The sequence below is a fragment of the Wyeomyia smithii genome, chromosome 3, assembly GCF_029784165.1.
Source record: "Wyeomyia smithii strain HCP4-BCI-WySm-NY-G18 chromosome 3, ASM2978416v1, whole genome shotgun sequence".
In the NCBI taxonomy this organism is placed as follows: domain Eukaryota; kingdom Metazoa; phylum Arthropoda; class Insecta; order Diptera; family Culicidae; genus Wyeomyia; species Wyeomyia smithii.
Window position 1 is genome coordinate 61,714,164 of NC_073696.1, and position 26,310 is coordinate 61,740,473.

Here is a 26,310-nt window from a genome sequence, read left to right on the forward strand (position 1 = left end):
ATGGGAAAAGTTAGTGTTTTGTAGAGTTTTTAATACGAGCTCGCAGACTGCGGGACCTCAGCTGGTTACGTAATCCGTATAAGGCCCTGTTTGCAGCTGCTATCTGCTTTTCTCCCGGTTAACCTCGTTGTCACATGTCATTATTGTACCTAGGTAAATAAATTCGTCGACTACTTCAAAAAATTTTCCACCTCAGCACCAACATCCGTCAGACTACCACGCTCTCTACCAGCTACCATGTATTTCGTTTTGGCAGAGTTAATGATGAGCCCAATTCTCCCAACTTCCTTCCAGAGAAGCCCGAAGGCCTCTTCCACTGCTATACGGTTGATACCAATGTTGTCGATATCGTCAGCAAAACCTAGTAGCATATGAGAATTCGTAATGATGGTGCCGCTTTTTTGCATGCCAGCCCTCCGTATGCGATGTTGAACAATAAGTTTGACAGCCCGTCTCCCTGATTCAAAGCATCTAACGTCACGAAGGAGTCCGATATCTCACCGGCTATTTTGACGCATGATGTATCGTACGCTGCACTAAAGTTTATAAACAGATGGTGATTCTGCAAATTCTCGAATTTGATCGAGGATCTGTCGCAGGGTGAACATTTGGTCCGTAGTGGAGCGTCCCCCTAGAAAACCATATTGGTATTCACCAACAAAGGTCTCCGACAACGGCCTCAGTCTATGGAACAGAATATGAGAGAGAATTTTGTAAACGGTGCTGTGATTACTGCAGTTCAGACGGCGGCCTTTCTTGGAGATCGAACACATGAGACCCTCCAACCAGTCCAAGGGTAATTCTTCATCGAACCACACTCTCAGCAGGATCCCGTGTAAAGTACGATACAGCAGTTCGCTCCCTACTTTGAAGAGTTTGGCTGGAATGCCGTCCTCACCAGCTGCCTTGCAGTTCTTCAGCTCTTTCATTGCTCTCTTTATCTCATCCATGGATGGTGGGTCCATAGCTTTGCCATCATCCGCAATCACCATCCTTCTCCTGTCGACTACACTGTATTCTTCACTATTCAACAGCATACTAAAGTGTTCTTTCCAACGCCTGGCCAGCTCCGTTCTATAGGTAATCAGGTTCCCCTCCCTATTGTTGCACATGGCAGAGGCTGACACGTTTCGGTTCCTGATTCCATTTTTCTTCTTGTAGAAGCTTCTCGCATCGTGCCTAGAGAAGCAAGCTTTCACCTCCGCAAGAATACGCTCCCTATACTGTCGTTTCTTCCGGCGATGGAGGCTTTTTTCAGCGACTCTAGCTTCCTGGTATCTTCTTACGCTCTGACGAGTCATAGCCGTGGCTAACATGTGAACTATGGCGCGGTTCTTTTCATCCATCGCTCGCTTGTACTCAGCGTCAAATCACTCATTGGACGTGGCTTTCGCAGATGTATCTAACACTTCTCCCGCTGTGGTGCTGATTGTACTATGTATATGCCTCCACTGTTCATTCAGATTACCTCCAACTTGATCCTCGATCCGCTAATCAACCTTCTGCAGGTACTCTGTAGCCACTTCTCCAGTTGATGTTTAACTGTATCCTCCTTGTCGTCGTGGATTTTAACACGTTGGACAATCGGGCGCTAATCTTGGATACCACGAGATAATGATCCGAGTCATCGTTTGGTCCTCTAAACGACCTCACTTTTGTAATATCTGAAAAGTGCCGACCATCGTCAGAATATGGTCGGTCTGAGAGCAGGCCTCTCCATTTGGGTGCCTTCAGGTGTGCGTACGTATTACGTATATATGCTGCCTTAATAGGGTTGCGATACCTAGTCTCGCGACGGGGCTGCCGTCTCAGATATAGCTTGCGAAGCACCACGTTTCGTGATTCAGCCGCCTGCTCCGAGTCAGACGCTGTTGTACGCCGCCCCTAACATGGGTATACAGCCGCTGCCCAGTCAGCACACGACCATAGTTTTCACCGGGGGTTAGGGGGATCTCCGCTATGGTTACTTGTATTTCAATCGGCACCTTGTGGAGGTTGGGATAGGAGTTGCTGGACAGAGGTGGAAGACCACAATAAGGTCTCAAGTGACCCGTGCCCAGCCATTTACCAACCATGATGAGGCGGTTATTTTTATGTAATCACAAATTGGAGTGATCAAAATTTTCTATCAAATCAGATATCTAACTTTCGTGTCTTTGTAGATAGAATTGAAGATTGTTGTACAATGTTGCTGTCCTGTTTATATAAGACAATTTTTAAAAAAAAGTTTTTTCTATCTTTCAACCGACCTAGAGATACTTTATGATTTAAAAATCATAATAAGTAAGGTGACAATGGAACAACTTTTGCCTTTATGAATTTTAAGTACGAAAACGACATTGTTAAATTTAAAAAAGAACGATTTTTTTCTTCTATCTGCTTTGTTTCACGTGAACTCAATATAAAAATGAAATTCAACTTAGGAAAGTGGGAGGTATGTTTCTAACTTCACAAGTGTACACCTTGCGAGTTATAATCTAATTTCTGTCCTTGCGTTCAAGAAACATGTTAGTATTACTGTGAATCTGTTGAAAACAAACCAAATAAATAACTACAGTCGACTTTTTACGATTCTATGTAGTTTAAACCGCTGTCGTTATCTTATACTCCCGTAGATTAAGATGCTGTAAAAACGAGCAGTAAAAAAAAGATAGAATTTTTGTTTTATATTCGAGCAATAACTATTACCGTGTCGATAAAGACGGGGAGGTAGTTTGGAAAATGACAAATCAAAATTAGAATTGTCACTTTTTCAACTCGATATATTGAACTTGATTGATCAAATTATAATTATATCTACCCGCAAATGTTTATGCCTTAGTTATTCAATTAACCTTCTCATTTCGCACAGCTATTGCTCTGATTGATTTCGCACAGTAACATATTATAATTTGGTTACTGACATTGGATATAAGGTCATCAAGAAGCGTAAAGTTCATGTTGTTTCCGAGTCGGCACGCTGGTCACGACTTTATTTTTCTGATGAGAGTAAAATAACGCGAAATGACCAGAAAATACACAAAAATTCGACTTTGCACGCATATTCGGTTTAGCATACTGAGTATTTTTCAATTTTCAATTTTAATTTTTTAGACGTGAAAGTCATTTTCTGAAAGGGCGTATGTCTTTCTGGTTCCTGAGCTACAATGCTTTGAATAAAACCTATGTCAAAATGGCCGCCTAAAATCTCGAATCGACGAGGTGTCAAGCTGACTAAATTGTAGTCTATACTGAGTGCAAGCATGATCAAAATCCCCATTTATTCTCTAGAAGACTGCAATAGGGCCAAAATACTATATCGGCATGGTCCTTCTTATCTTATCCTGAGGAAAATAAAGCCACATAAAAAGAATTTTTAAGCACTTTAAGCTAAAAATAAATCAGTAAATTTGAACTTGATATCATTCGACTATTTCATTACAGCCAAAACGAACCTGCTGCACAAAAATCTACAAAACTTCAGCAAACAGATTTTTTATTGTTCTGCCTGTGTCTAACTATGCCTTACGTCAGGTTGCCAATCCCATCGAGCTTTCCTTGGAAAACATCCATTATCTTGCTGTTAGCCGGAACTGAAAGAATAGATATAGCTATAGTTGCGAACAAATATTGCCAAAAATCGTGCCGATTTTATTCCTGGTTCAAAACAGGAACCTCATTTAAAAGCAGTCTTCTATAAAAAGTTGATAACTTATGCTTTTCTTGGGCATTAAATCAAGCTACCACACCGCCCAACTCTTAAGATTTTAAGTTTATGGCGAATTTGTTGGCTTGAAAATGTTCTTTCAACGAATCGAAGAGCAAAATTTAAGCTGTTTTTCAAAATGAATCTAAATGCAAATTCAAATCGAACTATCACCGATAGTTTCACATTGTATTTATGTTGAGAATATTGAAACTTTTAAAAACAATGTCAACAGACGATTTGTGTTTGGTTTGAATCAATAGACTTTATTATGTTTCAAACATACTAAAACCTAGCCGGTTCGTTTCGACTCCCAAAAAATAGAGCAAAAAAAACAGGTAGTTACATTTCCAACCGTCGTCATCCGGTTGAATAACAACGCCGGCAGCGCACCATCCCGCCGTGGAACGCAGACTACGTGCCTTGTCTATTGGCGTCACGACGTCGCTAGCTGTTTGCCATCTATTTGCGTTAAATGTTGCGAACCAAGCACTGCATGCTTCTCCAAACAGTGGCATGTTAACAGTGGCAAAATGGAACGGAATGCAACATTGAAGTTCACAGTTTCGATGACAGAAAACGTTGCCGAGATGTTTCAGCCGAAACTTGTGTTCTGTTCATGCGGTTTAATGTAGGTCAAACAACGTTTGACTCTGATAACGCATGAGTATTTTTATATCACTGATAAATAATTTTTATCCTTCATAACGACGTATTCCTGCGAATGGAATTGTTTCTATCTGTTACTAAAGCTTTTCGAATGATAAGCCGGCACGACACAATAGAGTAGGGTGGGGCAAAAGTTAACATTGGCTTTTTTGGAATATACGACACTTTGTAAGTTTGATATAACTTCTGCCCCATAAGACTCCTCACTTTTTGGTTCGCAGAAAGTTTTGCCGGAAAATTTCTTAGCGTTCAACTTTTTGCTGAAGTTTGGCATGTAACCGGATACGATCGTCATTGCTACCATTGCTATCACCAGGGTCGCAGGATGGTGTTCAAGTTAATTAATATTTCATTCTGAGAACACTTCATGCTACGGCCATGTTGAAATGAAGTTTTGTATGAATAGTTGCCACTGCTGCGTTTGTCACAGCAGTGTTCTAGTGAATTGAACAGCAGTTCCATTAACTGTCGAATTAAGAGCCAGTTCGCGAGAGGCGCAACCGTTCTCCGATTCGGCTGAAATTTTCAGCGTTTGTTTGTCTATTCAAGGTAGGAAGTTTTGCAAAATTTCAATTTTTTTTCATTGAGGTTAATTACCCCACTTAACCTAACCCACTTAACGGCCTTCGTAAATGATATGTCCAAAAACGTCCAACGTCATTTTAAAATTAAAAAATGCAATAACTCCTGCTAGACTTGATGGATTTTTCTAAAAATTTGTGGTATTATTCTGCACTAAGAGTACTTCAAAACTCATGGTCACAATATATGGCAAAGATATAAATTGACGAAAAAAACGCATTTTTCTTTTAAAAATTGTCAATTTTCAGGGTCATCCTACTCTTTTCAACATCGCTAGAAAAAATATCTGAATATGGCGTTTTATAGAAAAACTCTAGAGCTTTAATGTCATGTATAAGCCAAGTGTGCCAAATGGGGTAAAACGGCCCTAGAAGGTTTTTCTCCAAAAACCGTCAAAATCACTAAAATCATTATAGTTCCTGCTAGACTTAATAGATTTTAATGAAAATTTGGATAATCACTGTACCTTATCAGAGCTACCTACTTCACCAGAAGACACGCAATTTGGGGTAAAACGTTCCTTGAAGATTTTTTTTTGAAAATGCTGTCAAAATCACCAAAACTGCAAGAGCTTGGGTAAGACTTGATAGATTTACTGAAAATTTATATTATCACTCTAGTTAAATACGAACTAAAGGGTAAGATGACAAAAGTGACAAATAGATTTACATGATGAAAAAAAAAATTTCTTGGAAAATACTTGGCGATTTTCGGGGTGCTTTTTCTCAACAGAAAACAGTCCAAAACTCGAAGTTAGCATTTTATAAAACAACTAAAGAGATTTAATTTGATATGAAATCCAGATGCATCATCTGGAAACTGACTAAATAGGACTAAACTTTTTCTTGACTGTTTACTAGGTTTCAAGAAAAGCATCAACCTTGTAAAAGACAATATCGATGAGACGGTTGCTGAAAGACTGCAATATTTCGAGTTTGGTTAAAGCAAATGAAGTAAGTTATTGTTTGAGTTTAATGTTCATCTTTTTAATTTGATTATTTTTAAATTTATTTTCATCGGCCTCATTCTTCGCTTTTTCCAGAGTGTTGGCCAAAACATCATGTTACTCTGGTTGCTGTTGTATCAATAAAAATGAACAATCATTTTAAAAAATCACGAATTCGAACACTAATGTTTTAGAATTCATACTCATGATGTTATGATGTCAACGTTCATCAAAGCACCATCTTCCATTGCGCCAAGTATTACCTACATGAATATTGCAGGGAATCGTGCAAATAACGATTTTATTTGCTCCACGGATAAGTAGGAACTCGGTTGGAATTATTTATTTTCGCAACCGTCATATCTATAATATCTTTGATGCTTTTCTTGAAGTCAAGGAAAACTTTAGTCCTTTTTAGTCAGTTTCCAGAAGATGCCTCTGGATATTATGCCAAATAAAAGCTCTGTAGTTGGACCTTTTCTGTAGAGAAATTAGCACCCCGAAAATCGCCAAGTATTTTTCAAAAAATTATTTTCCGTTATGAAAATCTATTTGTCACTTTTGTCATCTTGCCCTTAATTTCGTATTAACTTCTATCAAGTCTAACGCATGTTCTTGCAGTTTTGGTGATTTTGACGGCATTTTCGAAAAAAAATCTTCAAGGAACGTTTTACCCCAAATTGCTTATTTTCTGGTGAAGCAGGTAGCTCTGATAAGGTACAGTGATTATCCAAACTTTCAATAAAATCTATTAAGTCTAGCAGGAACTATAATGATTTTAGTGATTTTGACGGTTTTTTGAAAAAAACCTTCTAGGGCCGTATTACCCCATTTGGCAGATATTTTTTCTAGCGATGTTGAAAAGAGTAGAATGATCCTGAAAATTGACAATTTTTAAAAGAAAAATGCGTTTTTTTCGTCAATTTATCTCTTTGCCATATATTGTGACCATGAGTTTTGAAGTACTCTTAGTGCAGAATAATACCACAAATTTTTAGAAAAATCCATCAAGTCTAGCAGGAGTTATTGCACTTTTTAGTATTTGGACGTTTTTGGACATATCATTTTCAAGGGCCGTTTTACCCCACTTAACCTCAATGGAAAAAATTGAAACTTTGCAAAACTTTCAACCTTGAATAGACAAACAAACGCTGAAAATTTCAACCCAATCGGAGAACATCAAAACAACGTCCCTCAGAAAGGTGGTTGTGGCTCTCGCGAACTGGCTCTTAAATGTTACGGTATATTCATTTCGTGATAACGGAACGAGGATATTATGTGTAACAGGCTTTTTTTTCCTTTAATTGTCTTGATAACGTTTCCACCCTGTTGTAGAACTTTTTAGCGAATCATAACGCCAAACGTTTGACGGTTCATATTCCACCCACAAAAGCTATCATTCATTTATCGGCACATTTGAAATTTACGGCCGTCTGTGGTTGAACTTTCTTCCCCACAGTTTCAGTTGTTGCCTACTAGTTTGGTGCTATATCACAGCGGTCACTGCCCTCTCCACCTACCTACTACTCCCACGCTTCTAGCAAGCCACATTGGCAACAACGTACGACGGCACAGGATTCATAAATCCCCTTCTTCCCTGCTGCCATTGTAAAGATGTGGTTTCGGATACAACGCGTGTGGTATGGATGTGGTGCCATGACAGCCAGTATATTTACCATCATTGCCCCGGCCGGCGACAGACAGCACAGTTCCCACTGTAGCTATGACGAACCGATTACCAATCCAGCCAGAGTCGTAAAACTCAACCTCTTAACTTTCAACGGAATTCGTTGTTTAGCCCGGAGCTGCCCATAAGGGTCTGACGCTTCCACTCTTTTGGGAGATGAAGACTAGTGTAGTGTAGTTTGGTGATTTTCGAATTGTTTTCAAGTGCACATTTATAGCAGTTATGGCCCCCTGGACGTATCATTTCGAATGTAGATGAAGAAATTGTTTGGTTATTCAGTTCCGAATTCAGAACTTTTTGGTTCTCGATTCTCCTTTGGCAATGAGACAAATAGACTTTGTGTGACAGATGCAAAATCTAAATTTATATCATATTCGCTATATTCGATAGACGTAAACAATTTTTTTAAACTCTCACAGTACAGACCAATCAAAGGAAGATGTCTCTTTGACAGTACTTTAGATGATTTTTGAAGCCGTAACAGAAAAGCTCATAGCTCTAATTTCAGCCTACTACCATTTTTACCTTTAATTTCATTAGAAGCCATCGCATACGATAAATTCGTGCTTTGTGAACAGGAAAAAGTGAGAATACAGAGTCCGTTTTAACATGCGGGTAGTCATGGGTTGAAATCTTATTAATTTCAGGCCTTTTTGGTTGTCGAAGAACTTGAACATGGGGTTTTTCTCAGGCTCTCCACCACATACCTTTCCCAAACGCTGAGTTCTACAGTACCCCTATTGAGTTGAACTCTCATTAGAATACTGGCCAAAGATACGTATAATAGTTCTCTACAGAGAAATGTAATTATGGCGCGGTATTGACATGAAGAACGAAGGTTCGATTCGACTTCCTCTTCATAACAACATAAGCCCTACTTATAATAAAAGAAATATTATTCCTCTCTAGAGATTTGTTCTAATTGGCGACATTGACGCGAGGAACAAGGTTTTCCGATAAGACTTCTTCCTCTTGACTAAATGGGTCTCGTTTTCATAACGACGAATAAAATTTTATTCTGTAACCAAACACATTTGTTACTTACTTACCTAATCTTGCAAGTCAGCTGCAGATCGAGGTGTCCCTTACTCTTTGAAGAACCATTCCATTCGGTCCATGGCTGCAGCTCGCCAGCCTGCCGTCTGCGTAGGCCTCACAGACAGTGGGTAAATATCGTATCTGGAAAAAGCAAAAAAAAAATCTGGAAAAAGTCATTTTTTCCAATGAAATTCTTGGGGTATAGGGTTTGAAGTGACAAAATTGCTAAATTTTGCGCAAATTTTGAAGTGATAACCTTTTTGCGAGACAGAAAAAAAATCGAAAAAAATCTGGATTATTTATGAAAAATCTGGTAAATTGCATATCAAATCTGCCTAACGCTGCCCGCAGGTTGTCCTCCACTTGATACGGTCACCTTGCACGCCTCGTCGCCCAGTTTGTTACTTATGATCTTCGATTCGCACTTAGAATGTTGACCAGGGCTCCACATTTTCGAAGCACAAAAATGAAACTGAAAATTTCGCACTGTCGTTTCGATTCCAGCAGTTTTATTTTCTTTTCATTCCTTTCGGCTACTGTCATCAAGTCACGATGAACATTTTCGCTGCCAAACGAAAAAAAGGAACTAATGACGAGGGTACGTTAATGAACAGGTATTCTGGACTCGAAGTGTGTCGATACACGATTCACACATACACTCTCAACTATGATGTGTTAGCTTCGACGAAGTGCGGCAAATGCATAGCATTTCACAGCGAAAGTCTTTTTTTGCTGCAAACGCTACTTGCTCTGCTGCTTCTTTCTCGATAGTATTCCAGTAAAACGTAGTATGTATATTGCATCTAGTATACCTTTTAAACTGAAACAAACAGCGTGTCTGAACTGATTCTGCAACTGCGACGGAATATCCATGGCCTAAAGAATGATTCTAACATTTCAGATAAAAATAAGGGACATAGAATTTCGTTATTGTCCAGTAGATAAATTTATGAGATAATGTTTCTGTCAGCGTTGACATATAGGAAGTTGGAGAGGCTTTTAGACCAGAATCTTCGCTCTAATTAAATCTTCAAAGATGTGGCGAAAGTCCATGAAGATAGGACAGATTGAGTCTGTATGGTTTATGTACGCATACATCTAGCATTGCTTAAAACTTAACAAAACTTTGTCGAATTCTTTAAATAAATAGTGTACACGGACGCAAGATTAACCAGAATTAGTGACGGTTTTTGGGAGATTTAGATTATGTCTACTCATACAGGCACTCTAAATAACCCAAGGTTTTGATGAAAAAGAAGACCAAGGCAGAATTACTTTACGCTGCGATAAACTATCATGTACTTCAAACTAAAATAAAATAAACTAATTTAGTCAAATTTCCTATACAACTCTATGTAACTTGCTAAGCTAACACGTCACAGCCTCGCTACTACTGATCCAGTCCAGAATACCTTGTCATTAACGTAGGTACCCATTTTTGCCATTCGATAATACTTTTCGAGCCCGAAGCAATGCTCTATCGGAATCAATCACATTATATTAGCATGGAGTGGAAAGGCTCACTCCTGCTTGTCAATCCACTGCAAGCCGCAGTTTGTACCCGGGAACATTTTTTTTCAAATACCTCGAATAATCCAGACTCTTAAGATATGCATAACGTCCCACCAATTCTTTGTTGCTTACGTCATTTTGGGTTTTGATGAAAAATTCAAATAAGAGTTATTATAAAAAAAAACTGTCGAAAAATATTGAAAATCAAGTTGGAAGCATTACGAGGGTTGATTTCCCAAGAATTCGAATCAATGAGAAAATTAATTCCAGTAGCTATGCATCAATTCCATTTGTTACGGAGGTGCTTATGCATGACTGTGGATGAAATTTATTACCTCTACCTCTTCAAATATTTAGCAAAAGCAAATCAAAGCCTTGGTGCTACATTCCGATTCGGAATTTGAACTTCTTTTTTACTATACACAGATTTCGCAGTCAACCGTTAAGTGTACAGGACAATTGCGGGGCTAGCGCTACGATCCTACTGACACTAACAGTCTCTCCCGAGTCAAGACTCGAACCTACGACGACTGGCTTGTTAGGCCAGCATCGTACCTCGAGACCAGCTGGGGATTAAATATTTACTTATTCCTTAGATGTGAGAAACCCTCAATGAATTCCAACTTGAAAGTTGTAATTTCTGCTTGCTTCTATGAAGTCCGCAATTGTTGGTGTGGTCCCCGTTAACATATTTTAATGAATCAGCAGATAAAAATGCAAATTGCATCAAAAGTATTCTTTTGAATAATATTGAAGCCGGATAATATTGTATTTTTACTAACGCAAAGATGTCATCCAATTTACCATAGCAATTACAAAAGATTTCAATAGTTTTCTAGGTAATTTGCACGAAAACTTGAACCACCGTTAATTATTAGCATGTGTTGGTTGATTTATTTTGTTTTGGTATTGAATTTGGGCTCTGACCATCATATTTAAGAAATAAATATTGGAGGGTTTCGAGAAAACCGCAATTTTATTTTTAGAACGCAGAAATATCTATGGTAGTAAATGAAACACTGTACGCCAAATCTGACAACGCAATTCGATTTAAAGTTTTAAAAAGCTTTTAAAATGAGGTCTGAAACTCTTATGGTCTCCGAGATATAACTTTTTTTAAATATATAAAATGATATTTTATAGAAATATGAAATGACAGGTTGTTCGATCGACCCAAAACTATGAATTATCCAGTTATAACCTAAACAAGTTAAATATTTTTGCTACCAAAAACATCCCCGAGCTGAATTTGCTTCCATTTACTTGATTAGTTCTTTAGTTATACAAAAATTTTTGTTTTATTTGTATAGCAGCATTCCCTTCCAGAGGAGGGAGGGATCTCAAACTACCATAATAACCTTCCTCGGCCCCAGAGACCTTTACACGCAAATTCTCCCGTTGATCCGCTGATTGCTTTTTGAGTTATATCGTGATTTGCGGACACCAACTTATATTTTTATTATAAAGATTTTTTTTCTTCAAGTTCAATTAAACGATCACTGCTTAGTCAACAGTGTGTAATTTTTGTAGAAAAAAATTTGATTCTTAAGACGCTCGTTTTTGAATGACCATCATTGACGCTTGTATATGGAGTTGTAAACAGGAGTTCGGAGCTTTTAAATATGTTTCCGAGTTTTGGCACCCCCCTTGACTCAAATCGTATCAAAACACTGACAAAACTTATGTTTACGAGTACTCACCAGCTTTATTGGGTCACATCTCCTAATTTGGATAAATTATGATGGTAAAACCGAATCATTTCTTGAAAAAAGAAACTTCACAGTCGCAGCACTACCCGAAAAAAATAACATTAACAAAACATTAAAAATACCTTAAAAATTGCTGTAATTGTACATAGCTATACCATAATTTAACTATGTTTTTCATTGTAGATGCATCAATTTTACATTAAATATCATTGTCCAGAACAATAAAAAACATCGTTTTTGCCATTTTACAATGAAAAAGGGGGGTCGTTATGTATCCATACAGTAAAAATACCGTGTTTTTTATGGTTCATAAAAAACACGGTATTTTTACTGTATAAGCTTGTAAGCGATTGTTGTCATTACCATGTTTTAACAACGTTTTTTGTTGTTGAGTCCACTACCGACAATAATTTTACCATGAAAAACATTGTCAGTGACTTCTAAATGTATGGAAAAAATGCCTGAAAAAATGCTGTTAAGATACATAACGACCCCCCTGGTTCATTGTAAAAATGGCAAAAACGATGTTTTTTATTGTTCTGGACAATGATATTTAATGTAAAATTGATGCATCTACAATGAAAAACATAGTTAAATTATGGTATAACTATGTACAGTTACAGCAATTTTTAAGGTTTTTTTTAATGTTTTGTTAATGTTATTTTTTTTCGGGTATGCACACTACCCATGTTGTTATTTTGCAGTTTTCATGGTAAGCAATAGAGCAATTCCACAAAAAAACGGGCAACCAATTTAATAGACCATTTTTGATTTGTTTGAAACTTCACTTGAACATTTCTATAGGCAAAAGATGCCATTTTGTGCTATTGGTTAATTTTTATGGAACAAACAGTGTTAATTGGCACTTCATGCATTTAATAATTATGCCCTCAGGAAGTCACCCAAAATTAGTTGCTGCCACTTTATCTATGTTTCATTTTCTAACCTAAAGGTGAAACAGCTTTTCAAATAATCGAATCTTCCCCACAACAATATCCGAATGCAAAGGGCACGTAGAGCACAGCACTTCAGTCCCTGCACAGTTTGACCCAAATGCTAAGTGACCACTAACGAGAGCACAGCAGTACCGGTGGTTTTTCCATTGGAGCAGCAAACGGCACCAGGGACGGGAACGTGGGACAATCAATAAATCGCGATGGTTCTGATATCTTTGACAAGGGGTTGACTCTCTTTGTGCTTATCCCACCGATCCCACCGGACCATTTCTTTTGTTTTCAACCTTTTGCTGCAGTCATGTACGATTGCTTCTGAGGACTACCTTTGATTGTTCTTTGGCAGATATGACAGCAGCAAGAGGGCACCTCGTGGAATGTCGAACACAGACAAAAAGAAATTTCCCAAAAACAATTTCGTTAAGTGAACCGAACTCGTATTGCTCTGGACAATGATATTTAATGTAACAAAAAATTTCCTAAACAATGCAAATAAAAGTTCCGATTTTTTGGAAACTTTAACTAAAACACTTCAAATGATAATTGTTTGTCAATAATTGTGTCCGTCATTTTGTACACATTTTTTCTGTGGACCGAGCCCAGACAATTGTGTAGATTAAAAATGACGGAAAACAAAACCTAAATCGGAGTCCTAATTCCTAAATAAATAAACTCGTTTGTGTAGATAGTATTGCGAATAATATATTGGGCGGTTAATTGAAAAAGAGGAACGATAAAATGTTTTTAAAAAATCGTCATAATAAAATTAAAGTTAAACGTTTTCGATAAGCGCGTATCGGCCCTACGATTGAATAAATTAATCGTGTGAAAGTGTATGAAAAGCAAGTCGCGTTGATGGCATTCAATCGTCTTGCTCATATGCGAGTATGAATAAAGTTTTGTGAGAAGTATCTTCTTCGCATTTACTCTTCCATAGATTCTTACGCGCCTCTTTCATAAACTAAACTTTTCAAGGTGGCAGCACTGTATCCCTTCTTGACCATTGAGTGTCCTTTGGGTATCTTATTAACCATCCGGTTCGGTTTTGAGACAGACGTGAAAAAGTAATGACGTATTGTGAAATGACCAGTTTAAAAAAAAAATTAATTGATTAATAAGTGAAAAATGGAGAAACTTACTCCGTTTTCTTAATTTTTCGTAGTACCTGCGATGTTGACACTAGCGTTGTGAGCGATACAACAATGAAATTGACATTATAAAAGCGCGAGAGGTTTTGTTTTAGTTACCTTCTACCTACATAATTATGTGGGCTGGATGGGGATGGTTTATTTACATCATCCAAACCTTTTCGACAAAGAGACATTTTGAGTTGATTGACAACATCCCTATGCCGTTCATGATAACATAAATTGAATCTTTTCTTTGCTGGAAGCTTAGCAAAAATTGTTCAATCACCAAATTGACCCACACAGATCATAAAGCCGCAACGATTTCTATTCATTTCCGCTGCGTAGTGATAACTTATTTGCGGACGATCGCTTTTATGCCGCTACGCGTCTAACTGTCTCTGGTTTGCTGTCATCTTGACTCAGTTTCTGCTCGTTTGTCTATTTGTTATCGGGCAAATAAATCTCTCAATCGGCAAGTTTCCCGAATATTATGCTGATGCTTTAATGTATGCGTTTTTTATATTCGTGCTATGCCGTGGTATTCGAAGTGTACATAAATGTCTCATATGGGAGTATCGATACTTTTTTGAATAATGGCATTATTGGTCAGGTCAGGAAATTGGTTTACATAAACTTAACCAATATTTCAGTTTATTCGTTTCGAGTACTAAAGATAACTTCACTTTTTTAGCAGTTCGTTTACATAGTGTGAGAATTTCGAGTTGGTTTATGTTTTCCTTGAATGAGGAAATTTTCCTTGCAGCGAGGCACTTAAACAAACATTATTCAGTCCTTTTACACAAACTTTCTGGTTTCCAAATGATGTAATAGTAATCGATAACTTCTGCAATATCTACTAATATTGCAGATTTTTCCGTAAATTCCAGTCTTTCGAATTTTATGATCAAGGTAGTATAAGGTGCGGTTTTTGCAGTTTTCCACAATTTTATGCACATTGTTTTTTTAAGAAACACTTTTTTTATTCTGATACCTTGTTAAAAAAAATTTGAGCGAGAGCCTATTGAATAATCCCTTTAAAAAGCTGCACAGCGGACAGAAATTGTCAAAACAAAGTCGAAACAGTGGCCTCTCAGGATAACATTAGTTAAACCACAAACAGTATTAATTGGCACTTCATGCATTTAATAATTATGCCCTCAGGAAGTCACCCAAAATTAGTTGCTGCCACTTTATCTATGTTTCATTTTCTAACCAAAAGGTGAAACAGCTCACACACAGCACTTCAGTCCCTGCACAGTTTGACCCAAATGCTAAGTGACCACTAACGAGAGCACAGCAGTACCGGTGGTTTTTCCATTGGAGCAGCAAACGGCACCAGGGACGGGAACGTGGGACAATCAATAAATCGCGATGGTTCTGATATCTTTGACAAGGGGTTGACTCTCTTTGTGCTTATCCCACCGATCCCACCGGACCTTTTCTTTTGTTTTCAACCTTTTGCTGCAGTCATGTACGATTGCTTCTGGAACTACCTTTGATTGTTCTTTGGCAGATATGACAGCAGCAAGAGGGCACCTCGTGGAATGTCGAACACAGACAAAATGTAATTTCCCAAAAACAATTTCGTTAAGTGAACCGAACTCGTAACATTGTAGTGAGGGGCTTACGCTGAGCTCAAGTCGAGTGGATATAATTCAATATTGTAATCTGGCAATATCCACGGACTGGTCAATTGCGCCTCGGCAAAGTAAATAATCAAACCAAAAGAAAATAAGCTTCCGACTTCGACGGTCTAAAACTGCCGGAGAAAAAGAAAGATACAAAGCTCTTAGCTAGTAAAATCTGCGAAACAAACAGTGTCGACTAGGTGAAACAGTTACCGAAGCAAAAGGATACCAGCCTGTGTATTCCACACCTTCGTTTTGGGCATACAATCCGAGGCAAGCACTTGCTCTGTACAGCATTGCCTGGTATCAATCTGTCATTCGCGGTGCTCCTGCACATTGTCCAGCACGGTACAAGCCGGATCAGAGCGACAAACAAGTCGACCAGAAGGACATCATTCGACCTGACGAGCAGCTCAACATGTCCCGGTCAACAGCATCCTCTCAGAGAAGACACAGATCAAGGTAGAGTATTCAATTTATGTTGTTTATCGATTACAGGAATTTGTGCTTGTCACACCGGAAAATAGACACCTACACGAACTCTAGCCCACACAAACACAACATGCATACACGCACGAAATATTTTGAACGTGCACACGAAGGTCCGCTGTCATATAAACATACGCCCTCTTTCCTCCTTTTGGACATGATTGTTTCGATGTTTAGTTGTTAGGATTAGATGTTAGGATTAGAGGTTACAGGTTACGGCACAGTAATGTGCTGTGTTGATCCTGATTATAATTCCTGTTCATATAGGTAACCACAGACAGAGTACAGGAACAAGGTTCGATTTAAAGTGCTTAAATTTACTAGGTCGTAACATAGCCGTAAATCTTGTGGCTTGTAAACTACAATATTTATATATTATTTATCACAGTTTCTAGTGAGTAAATGTTCATGTTGCTGTTTTAATTTTTTTATCCAAATATCGTAACAATAAATTGGTTTGCTCAAAAAGAGTAAAAATAAAAAATCAAATCAATAAGTAAGCGAAATTTATGGGGAAATTTCTGAAAATTACTTAATTAATTAAAATGTAACTAAGTAAACGTGCTATTTTTGCTACCCGAACTATAGTTTTAGCGAGTTAAGAAGTGGGTGTGGCATATCATATGATCATAAAAATAAATAATATTATAGTGAACGTTCGATTTCTAAAAAGATGATAGATTTTAGCTAGAAAAATCAGTCATGGAAACCCTGCAGTGTACACTCTGGGCGAAGCGGAAATCACGAGTTAACATTTCGAGTGAAGTGAATGTATTGGCTGAAACTGTCAGAATATAAACGAACAGAAAATAAACTTTCCTCAGCATTATGTAAAAAAATTACGCTCTACAATCTTCTTTTTTTTTATTTATGGTTTCAGAAGATTACATTTTTACGCATGTGATAAAATGTACATTTTTATGGAACTTCACTTTCGATTGGAGGTTTGAACAAATTTTTTATAAACAAAAATGCAACATTTTGAAGAAAAAATTCCTATGTAAAAATAATCAGTATTTTATTTTTCTGTGTTATATTTCGAATTATTTACAATTTATATACATTTTTCGTTTTCCGTCTTAACGCAGATTTAGTCATTTTCCAAAACATGTTCTGAATAACTTCCTGCCTTTAGTCTTTTACTTTTCGTATTTATTTTTCAACTGAGGATATCTTCAGGATTCGTTGCACTATTTTCAAGCAATCTTTTAAAACATAATCCAACTACCGTAGGATTGTATTTGTGCGGATACATTCCTTGAGAATATGGCTGTTACTTTCTGGTACAGCACAGACATCACACAGATTATTAGAAAGTCTTGTTTTATTGTATTTAGTTAATTTATCCTTAGAAACAATTAGGTCGTTATACAGCAGAAACATTTGAGATTTACATTCTTTTGAAATAAAACTACGTGAGAGATTCTCCCATATATTTTCCCAAAGTAAATTTGGAAATATGTTTTCTATTTTCGTTCGAATATTCCGGTCACCCACAAAAAATGGTATGACCTTTTTTCCACATCCAGTGCAGAGCTAGCAAGCTGTAACCATTCTTTAGTATTTCTTCCCAGGGATTGCATTTTTAGATGATTTAACGTGGCTATCTCCTCCCATGTTTACAATATTTTTTTTATAAACGAAGCCTTGGTTTTAGACTCCACGTCAATAAGTTGTTGTGCAGTAACCTTTTTCCCAGATGTACAGTCACAAAATTTTATTCCCTCATACAGACAATTGATGCAACCTTCTGTTGTATAATCTGAAAAAGTACAGTCTCCCGACATTCCTTCGCCAGAATAAAATTCTGAAACTAGACACCTTGTTTTCCATGGGAGAACCAACGACGACCGCATGGCAACAAAATGAGTAGGCAACAAAAAAAGAATAGCAATTAAATTCTAAAAGCCAAGAAATAAAAAGATAGCAAAGAACAGGGGGGAAAATGGAATAGGAAAAAGTTCATAAACCAAAAGCCGACTATACCCGAGACTTCGATCATTTGACTGAATCATTCGCAAACACCGAAATTGTCGGGCGCAGGAATGAGAATTCTATTATTCGTCTGGAGAAGTCAAAGCATCTCATTCTCGTTGGTGTACCCTAAAGTCCGACAGAAAAGGTATCTGTTCTTCAATTGAGTCGGTACGGGTGTTGGTGACTCGCTAAAGCATCGAGAATCATAACAGTTCGTAAATATTTCAGAGGTTCTTACTTAACCGTCATATGCTCGACAAAAAAAACACCCTTACATGCCCGACGGGGTACCCGGGTACCCACAAATTGAAACTCTCGTAACTTTGACAATTTTCTTCCGATTTTTATAGTTTTAGTATTAAAAAATTAAGCAACTTATCTACTTTCATGAATGATGTCCAGAGACCTCAAACGACCCCAGAGGCCATTTGGAATTCAAAAATAACAACTTCCGGTTTATAGAAATGAACCAATATATGACCAAATACCACCCAATATGGGTATTTCCGGAATTAGGATAAGGCCGAGAGCGGGTAAACCAACTGCAGGTGCTATTTTGAACTAAGAGATGGTGACTTCCGGTTTCTGGAAAACAGCACAAATTGACCAAATACTATCTCATAGGAGTTCTTTCGGAATCAGAATGATGTTCAGAGACCTGAAATCGACCCTATCGGTTATTTTGAAGATCAAAATAGTGACTTCCGGTTTCAGGAATAAATAAAAAAGGCCGAACACCACCCAAAATGGGTTTTTTTCCGGGATCAAGCTGTCCCGATTCAGAAACTACTCATATGAGGTGATTTTTGATCAATTTTAGCTATTTTCCGGAAACCGGAAGTCACCACCTCAAATTTTAAAATGGCGTCTAGAGTTGATTTCCGGTCTCTGGGCATTATCTCGATTCCGGAAATACTCATATCCGATAGCATTCCGGTTTTTTCCAGAAACCGGAAGTCGCCATTTGGAATTGAAAATGGTCATGTTCATTTGAGATGATTTTCGGTCAATTTAATCTATTTTCCGGCAGCCGGAAGTCATCACCTCAAATTTCAAAATGGCGTCGGGAGTAGATTTTCGCTCTCTGGGCATTATCCCAATTCCGGAAATCTTCATATTCGATGATATTCGGTCAATTTTGGTTCTCTTTCAGATACCGGAAGACGCCATTTTGGAATCCAAAATGGGGTCGGAGGTTGTTTTACGGTCTATACATATCATCCCGGTTCTTAAAATACCCATATTGGATAGTATGTGACGTTGTATACAGTAAGGTCGCTTTTTACGCGTTTTTTTTTACGCGGTATACTTCCTCCATTACTCAAAAACGGTACAAGGTATCGACCTCATTTCAATCACATTTTCCGTTTTAGGCCACGAGTGATCATATATCAGTTTTCAAAAAAAGAAACACAATTTTTGGTGTAAATACTCAAAATTTAAAATATTGAATTTTGGTCTCTAGATTGGCCACTATCATATTCAAACGAGGTTTCAACGTTTTAGGACGGTTTTCTTTGTTATATTTGCAACTCAAAAAAGTCGTTTTTTACGCTGGCCCATACAAATTTCGAACGCATTCCCCGCGTAAAAAAAAACGACCTTAGTGTAGTTTTATTTTTTCTATGGCCATTAGAAGCCCGGTGGAATCTATTCCGGAAGAACCATTTTGAGGGCACACCACTATAACACCCAAAACCAATAGTTGTTAAATTCTGTTTATGAAATATCCATGGAATTCCTTTCGGAACATATCCCTGAAAAACAGGATTTCCGGCAATAAGAATTTTTTTTTCGATGCACCACTGACTCTGAATTTAAAGTAGAGAAGTTACTGAATCTTTTGGTGCTATAAGTAACGAAATCGGATGAAACTTGTCAAAGTTACACGAGTTTCAATTTGTGGGTAACCGGGTACCCCGTTGGGCATTTAAAGGGTAAAAAAATTCAACTCACCCCCGCCCCCCGCCCCCTTGTAACTATATAGAATTAATGTTATCAAAAGTTGCCTTTTATTGAGCTTTGTAATGTCACTCAGTTTTATCATTTTTGATTGCAGTGAACTATGCAATTTCGTCTTATGGAACCTAAAAAGGTACTAGGGTACCCCGTCGAGTACATAACGGTTAAATAATCTTCGTCCGATAAGCATTTTTCGTTCCTTGTCGAAAGCATTTGAGAAAATAATTAAAACTCAAAAATAATCTTTCATTATTTATTTTTAGAGCATTTACCCTGGTATCTCATGTTAAACTTTTGGAAAAAAAAATATCCAGTCAATTTGCATTCTCTCGAGCTGCGTTGACACTCATAGAATCGTACCAGGATCAAAGAACTCAAGTCTCAAGCAGGTATTAGACGAAGCAAATATTTGCTATTTTTTAATACAGATTTTATTTTGTGCAAAAAAAATCGTACCAAAAAAAGCAAATATTTGCGTCGTCTAATACCTGCTTTAGAAAGCGACGGTAAGCTTTCAAGTCAAGTTAACATTTTGTCAGGTGTTCCCCAAGGTTCTGTTCTTGGACTTTTATTATTTTCATTATGTATGATGATCTCCCCATCTGGTCTCGAGGTACGATGCTGGCCTAACAAGCCGGTCGTCGTAGGTTCGAGTCTCAACTCGGGAGAGACTGTTAGTGTCAGTAGGATCGTAGCGCTAGCCCCGCAATTGTCCTGTACACTTAACGGTTGGCTGCGAAGTCTGTTTATAGTAAACAGAAGGTCAAGTTCCGAATCGGGATGTAGCACCAAGGCTTTGCTTTGCTTTTATGTATGATGATCTACCGACCGTACTAATAGTGTGTATGATACACATGTTTGCTGGCGACTTACAGTTATATTTTGGTAGTATTGACTTATCTGTCCCAACCTATTAGAATGTCCTCAAACAAGTTTTCCTATGGTCAAAGCGAAACCCTCTACCTTTAAGTATTGATTATGACTCGGCAGCAGACAGAATGAGGGTTACTGTGAAGTGTGTGAACTGCTGTGTCCGGTGGGTATTCAACTGATTCTCAAGAATCTCTTCTTTTCAAAGCAAACTTCTAGGCTGCAATTTCTATTATTTTCTTCAGCTGCGTTACTATTTGACAACCTTCAATATAATTCACAAAGACTCTCAGTATCTAACACAAGGACAAGTCTTAGTCTTCCTTAATTCAATAGTTCTCCTTATCGCAATACATTCATTATACGAGCTACTAAATTGTGGAACCAACTTCCCATATCTAATAAAAATATTCTTACGTGTCTTGGTTGGCCTTATGGAAAGAATCAATTTGTTGGGAAAATGCTTACACCGAAATATCAGAATGAACTTGTTAGTTTAGGTTATAACTTTATTCACACATGAACAACCGATTATAGTAATTTAAAAGGATATAATATAATTATAATAATCGGTTAATTTCAACCAAACTTTTCACTAAATCATTGTTTAGAAGGATAGTACAAGTTTAGGGCATACTTCGCACATTCACGCACAACCCCAATTAAAGCTATTGAAAATGAACTCAATTAGTTTTCATATTGTCAAGAATTGAGAGAATCTAAATTTCAGTAATTTCCATCGGCTGTGATAGGTATATGAAAATCATGCTGAAACCGAGTTCATTTTTTTCCTTGCTTTGGGAGCAACTGACACTCTGAAATTCGCACATCAGCTGTTTAAGTTATTCAAGGTTGAAAACAGCGAAACCATCAATTACTAAAACTAAAATTGCTGTAATCGATTGATAAAAATCAATAAGCTGTGTTAGTACTACCGAGTCAGGCCGCAGCGATCTATTTCTAACTATTTCGGCTGCACATTACAGTAAACAAGCATACGCCGAACGTTATATAGTGTCATTAGTGTCGATTTCGTTCCATCCGGCTCAGCTCGTATTTCAAGGAATTAAACACCTGCCGTAAATTGTATTTCCATGTTTCCCGCCCCAGCCGGTGTGCGTTGCACACAGTGAAAACCAGCCACTTGTCTGTCAGCTTTTTTGCTGCAAAGTGTCTGCAATCAACAGACATTCCTTTATACATAAGTTTCCAGTATACTTGGCGATGAGTGGTTTGTTTTCTCAAAGTGTTCGATTTCTCCATTTAGAAACGATTTTTTCTTCGCCATTTGGCCTTGGTGTACCATTTTATTACGTGCCCGTGCACATGCTTCAGATTACAGACTCGATAGAAATATGCTCACACCAACCCAGTAGCATGTAAAAATATGCTTCCTGTCGAGATTGTGCAGAATATTCCGGAAACTGTGGTCAGCGGGGGGAACGTAAAATAGAAGAAATCAATCATACTGATACATGCGGCGTCCGCTCTTAGTAACAACCCTCCTTAATCATAATTTGAAAGGTCCTTACCCAGGCCTTAGACGTGCCTATGCTTTTGCACTGGGTTGTATGTGACTTTTTTGTGGCTCCATTTCCATTTCGAACCCACCGTGGTTCCAATATTTCGCTTGTTATTTTTCGGTCATAAAAAAATGGCGTCTTTTCATAGGCCTGTCCTTACCAGTTTCCTCATTCAGCCCACAAAGATTTTCGACGGCTTGTGTTTTATAGTTATTGTGATTCATGGCAGGATCACAGTCGAATATAAATTATCCCTCGTGATCAGATTTCGACTGGTTTTTTTTTCACGGTGTAAAGTCTGAACCGGAATCGGAACGTAACTGGTATCCTCCAAGAGAGCAAGATAGAGTGATAAGCCTGGGTCAAAATACTTCTCCATGATTAATGCGCAAAACAGCAACATGGAAACACGCCCTTCAGACACGTAGCAAATGCGCCAGCAGCGCCGGTGCTAACTTCTATTAGCGCGAAGCAGCTCTCGTCTATTTTCTGATTACAACTTTGATGGAACTTTTTTTTTAAAACCTAGTGAAATCTGGTGCGTGCCCTTAGGAGGGAGAAAAATCATTATGAGTTTAAAATGGTGGGTAATTAGTCTACCATTTAAATAAGTAGAATAGAAATTATGTGCTATTTCGAGGATGGAAACAAGATTTTCCAACGGTCTAAATTTATTGCCTGGTAATTGATGAAACTGAAGAAAAATAATGACAACAAAAGTTGATCACTATGAATGTATAAATATATTATTTTAATACAAATTGGACTGGCTGCAAATTCAAATTTCCAATCTGTTCTGATTCTCCTACAAATTTATTTTGCTGCCATTTTTCGCGAACTTGGCCCAGTTTTTCACTTCTGCTTTTTTGTGTATACAATCTCTAGCATCCGCACCGCACTCTGACACCGCCGAGAAAGCGTCTAATCACATTAAAAAGTTTTGTGATTTCGGGAAATACGTTCCGTTTGTTGCGATCCTTGCAGTCCCAGCCAAACGTACGAATTCGGCCGCAACAAACACGGTACCAGCTGGTTCGGACGTTGACAATATTTGCCTTAAGTCGACTGCATCTGGGGCCTGGCTATAGATTTATGTACCCTCAAGCGCACATACTTTGGTCGCAATGCATCGTTCCACCAGCACATGGAGACATTGATTGTAATAAACATTTCCAACACTGCCTTGCTAGGGAAAACTTCGACAAGATGAGGCGACCTAACTCGTACATATCCAGATGTCTCACTTGGCGATGGCGTTGGATTCAGTCGAGATTTGCACCCCGGTTATCTCAGGGTATAAGCAAAGAAGTTGCTGTATTGAAATCAGGCCAGAGCGACATGTTTTCCGATTCGACCAAACAAACGAATCATAAATAAGGAAACTGAGACAGATCCTTACCAAACAGCAGAACGGAGATATTCCTGCAGAACAGTGTGGCGTTTACCAACTTTATGGTGGAATTCACTCATCTCCCACGAAGGTAAAGGCTGGTAGCGAAATGCACTTGGCCCGGTATACAACAACAACAAGTTTCGTTGTGTGTATGCGTTCGAGTTTCGATGTCGAAAGCTGGCCTGAGGGGATTTTCAGAATAAACTTGAAATAAATTTGTGGTCTATTCCTTGTAGCAGCATGGAAGAAAGTTTCTGAAGAATACTTCTGTATCCGATTTGTATGTTTGAGCAATCAATTTTCTTTAGAATTTTTGCAGTGATCCAGTATAATTGTTTAAAGATTAATTTATTGTAATTCTCGAGTGGTATTACTAAGTCTGGTAAAAAATGGAATCGCCAAACTGGATTACCTTTTTTCAAAGTAAACTCATCCCCAATTCAAATCATCCTTAAAGGTTCCATTTTGTATACTTATGCTGCCGGTAACCGCAAGTCAGTCCCACCTGTAAAAATGTTAAAACGAGAAACCAGCTTCGAAAGATATTTTATTCACGCTCAGTTATCACTTATTCAAGATGAATTATTTTGACAATATAGTTTGCATACTAGCCTACACTAATTACGTTGTAAAATCCATTGAAATCATTGATTTTATGATAAAAACCTTGAGTGTGACTGACTTGCCGTTACATTCTACACCGAAGAGAAAAGTAACCGCAAGTCAGTCACATTGCCATGTTGAAACTATAGTGCCTGTTGACGTGTTGTTATTCGTTGCCGTGGAAAACTGTCAACCCTTCGCTGTTAGGAAGTGTATGTCCATGAGAACCGTTTAAAAAATTTCGACGTTGGAAAATCTCATGATGTACGGAACCGATGAAAGCTTATCTGGTGAGGACTCGGATAGAGAAACTGAAGCCGGGACTGCAGTTGGTTCATTCGACAGCAAATGTCAAGATGATCCAAATCCATTTGAGGTTCGAGCATCACCTTTGGAGATTTCTTAGAATGATTCCCTGGATTCTGATGGAAGTTTTTTCGATACTAAAGGTTTTCCGGATAGATCCACGAAGAAGCGAACCAAGAAAAAAAATTGACTTCGTATTAGCAGAAAATTGCTCCACATAAATTCATCACTAATTCAAACTAAAAAATAATCCCAATAATTGATAATTGTTACTAGATAACTTATTTTCATCTAAACGGTCATATCGAACTTCTCTTCTTTACTCCCCATCCATTTTACTGTTGTGTTATGCACGTTTTTCTGTAAATTGGGACTGACTTTCGGTTATTTTTCTTCTGGGACTGACTTGCGGTTACTTTGCATAATGGGACAATTCGACTTGGTATTGATTTCCACTTTTGTTGAACAAACCACTATTTTTTATCGGTACATCTGAAAATATACTCAAGCTAGGCCAAAATCCGATGTTAACTCAAAATTGACAAAATTACAGATGGGACTGACTTGCGGTTACCGGCAGTATGTATCATTCAAAATTGGTTTGTGTAACTCTCGTAGAAATAAATTGCTGAAAATTGTGACTATGAAATTTCACTAAATTTGATAACTTTTATTCCTTTACTTACCAACAATGGGAAACAGTTCACCTTGTTTTTAAATTGGGAATGGGAGTATTGGTCTAATTTCTGTTAATTTTTTTCACGATCAAAGGTGTTGGAGCTATAATAATTCAATGAAGTGTAAACCAGAATGAAAAAAAAAATTAATCTGAAAAACTCTCTACTCAAAAGGGCATTATGAACATTATTCTGAAATTCAAGATGACGAAACTTGAATAATAACGATTATTGCACTAGAAACATTTATTGCATAATAACTCCCAGTCAGACACCTATTTTTTTTTTATTCTCGCTTATTTTCCGTCGGTCTAGTTCCGCCACTGTTGTGGCCAATCACCGACGCCCAGGGAGTCGACTCCACCCAGGACCCTAACTCACGACCCGTTTATTAACGGACCGGCGCCAACGGCTTTACTTCCTCATGCGATGGCCTTTTCATTACCCGGAATCGAACAATGAGAAGGGACACACGCTAAGGTAACCCGGTAACTTTTATCTGTTAAAGCACCTAAAAACCGCCGTATTTTCCCCAGGAAATACGGGGTGTGCTTCACAGGCTTCATCGATCGCAGAGCCTCAATGGCACTGAGACTATCTGTGAAGATGAAGTAGTGGTCTATGGGTAGGGTTCCGATGGTTCCAAGAGAGTACTGAATAGCAGCAAGTTCTGCGACGTACACGGAAGCAGGAGCATCGAGTTTGTAGGAGGCGGTAAAATTTTCGTGGAAAACACCGAAGCCAGTGGACTCATCTAGATTAGATCCGTCAGTGTAAAACCTTTTATCATAACTAACATGTTTAAACTTATTGGAAAAAATCTTGGGGATCTCTTGGGGTCGCAATTGATCCGGGATACCAGAAATGTCTTGTTTCATGGTGGTGTCGAAGAATATAGCATTATTAGAAGTATCTAAAAGTGCGACATTGGAGGAATCGTATGAAGAAGGATTAATATCTTGAGCCATATA

At 37.9% G+C, this 26,310-nt stretch overlaps 2 protein-coding genes across 17 annotated transcripts in view; one reads left to right on the forward strand and one right to left on the reverse strand.

The window, feature by feature from the left end:
* The window catches only part of LOC129732231 (mucin-4-like), a 255,175-nt gene that overhangs the window by 141,605 nt on the left and 87,260 nt on the right, over positions 1 to 26,310 (reverse strand). The window contains exon 2 of the mRNA XM_055692890.1: positions 8,619 to 8,748. The gene's annotated coding sequence lies outside the window, so the exon portion shown is untranslated. The remainder of the gene's footprint in view (positions 1 to 8,618; positions 8,749 to 26,310) is intronic.
* Positions 1 to 26,310, forward strand: part of LOC129732233 (receptor-type tyrosine-protein phosphatase kappa) — a 191,279-nt gene that overhangs the window by 27,062 nt on the left and 137,907 nt on the right. For 14 of the 16 annotated variants that reach the window (XR_008729205.1, XM_055692893.1, XM_055692894.1 and 11 more), the window contains one exon: positions 15,425 to 16,001. The exons of 1 other annotated variant lie outside the window; for it this stretch is intronic. Coding sequence is in view for 14 of the 15 variants with exons in the window: in XM_055692893.1 (XP_055548868.1) it covers positions 15,958 to 16,001 (44 nt within the window). In the remaining variant the exon portion in view is untranslated. The remainder of the gene's footprint in view (positions 1 to 15,424; positions 16,002 to 26,310) is intronic. One more of the 16 variants, XM_055692895.1, reaches the window with a different exon arrangement.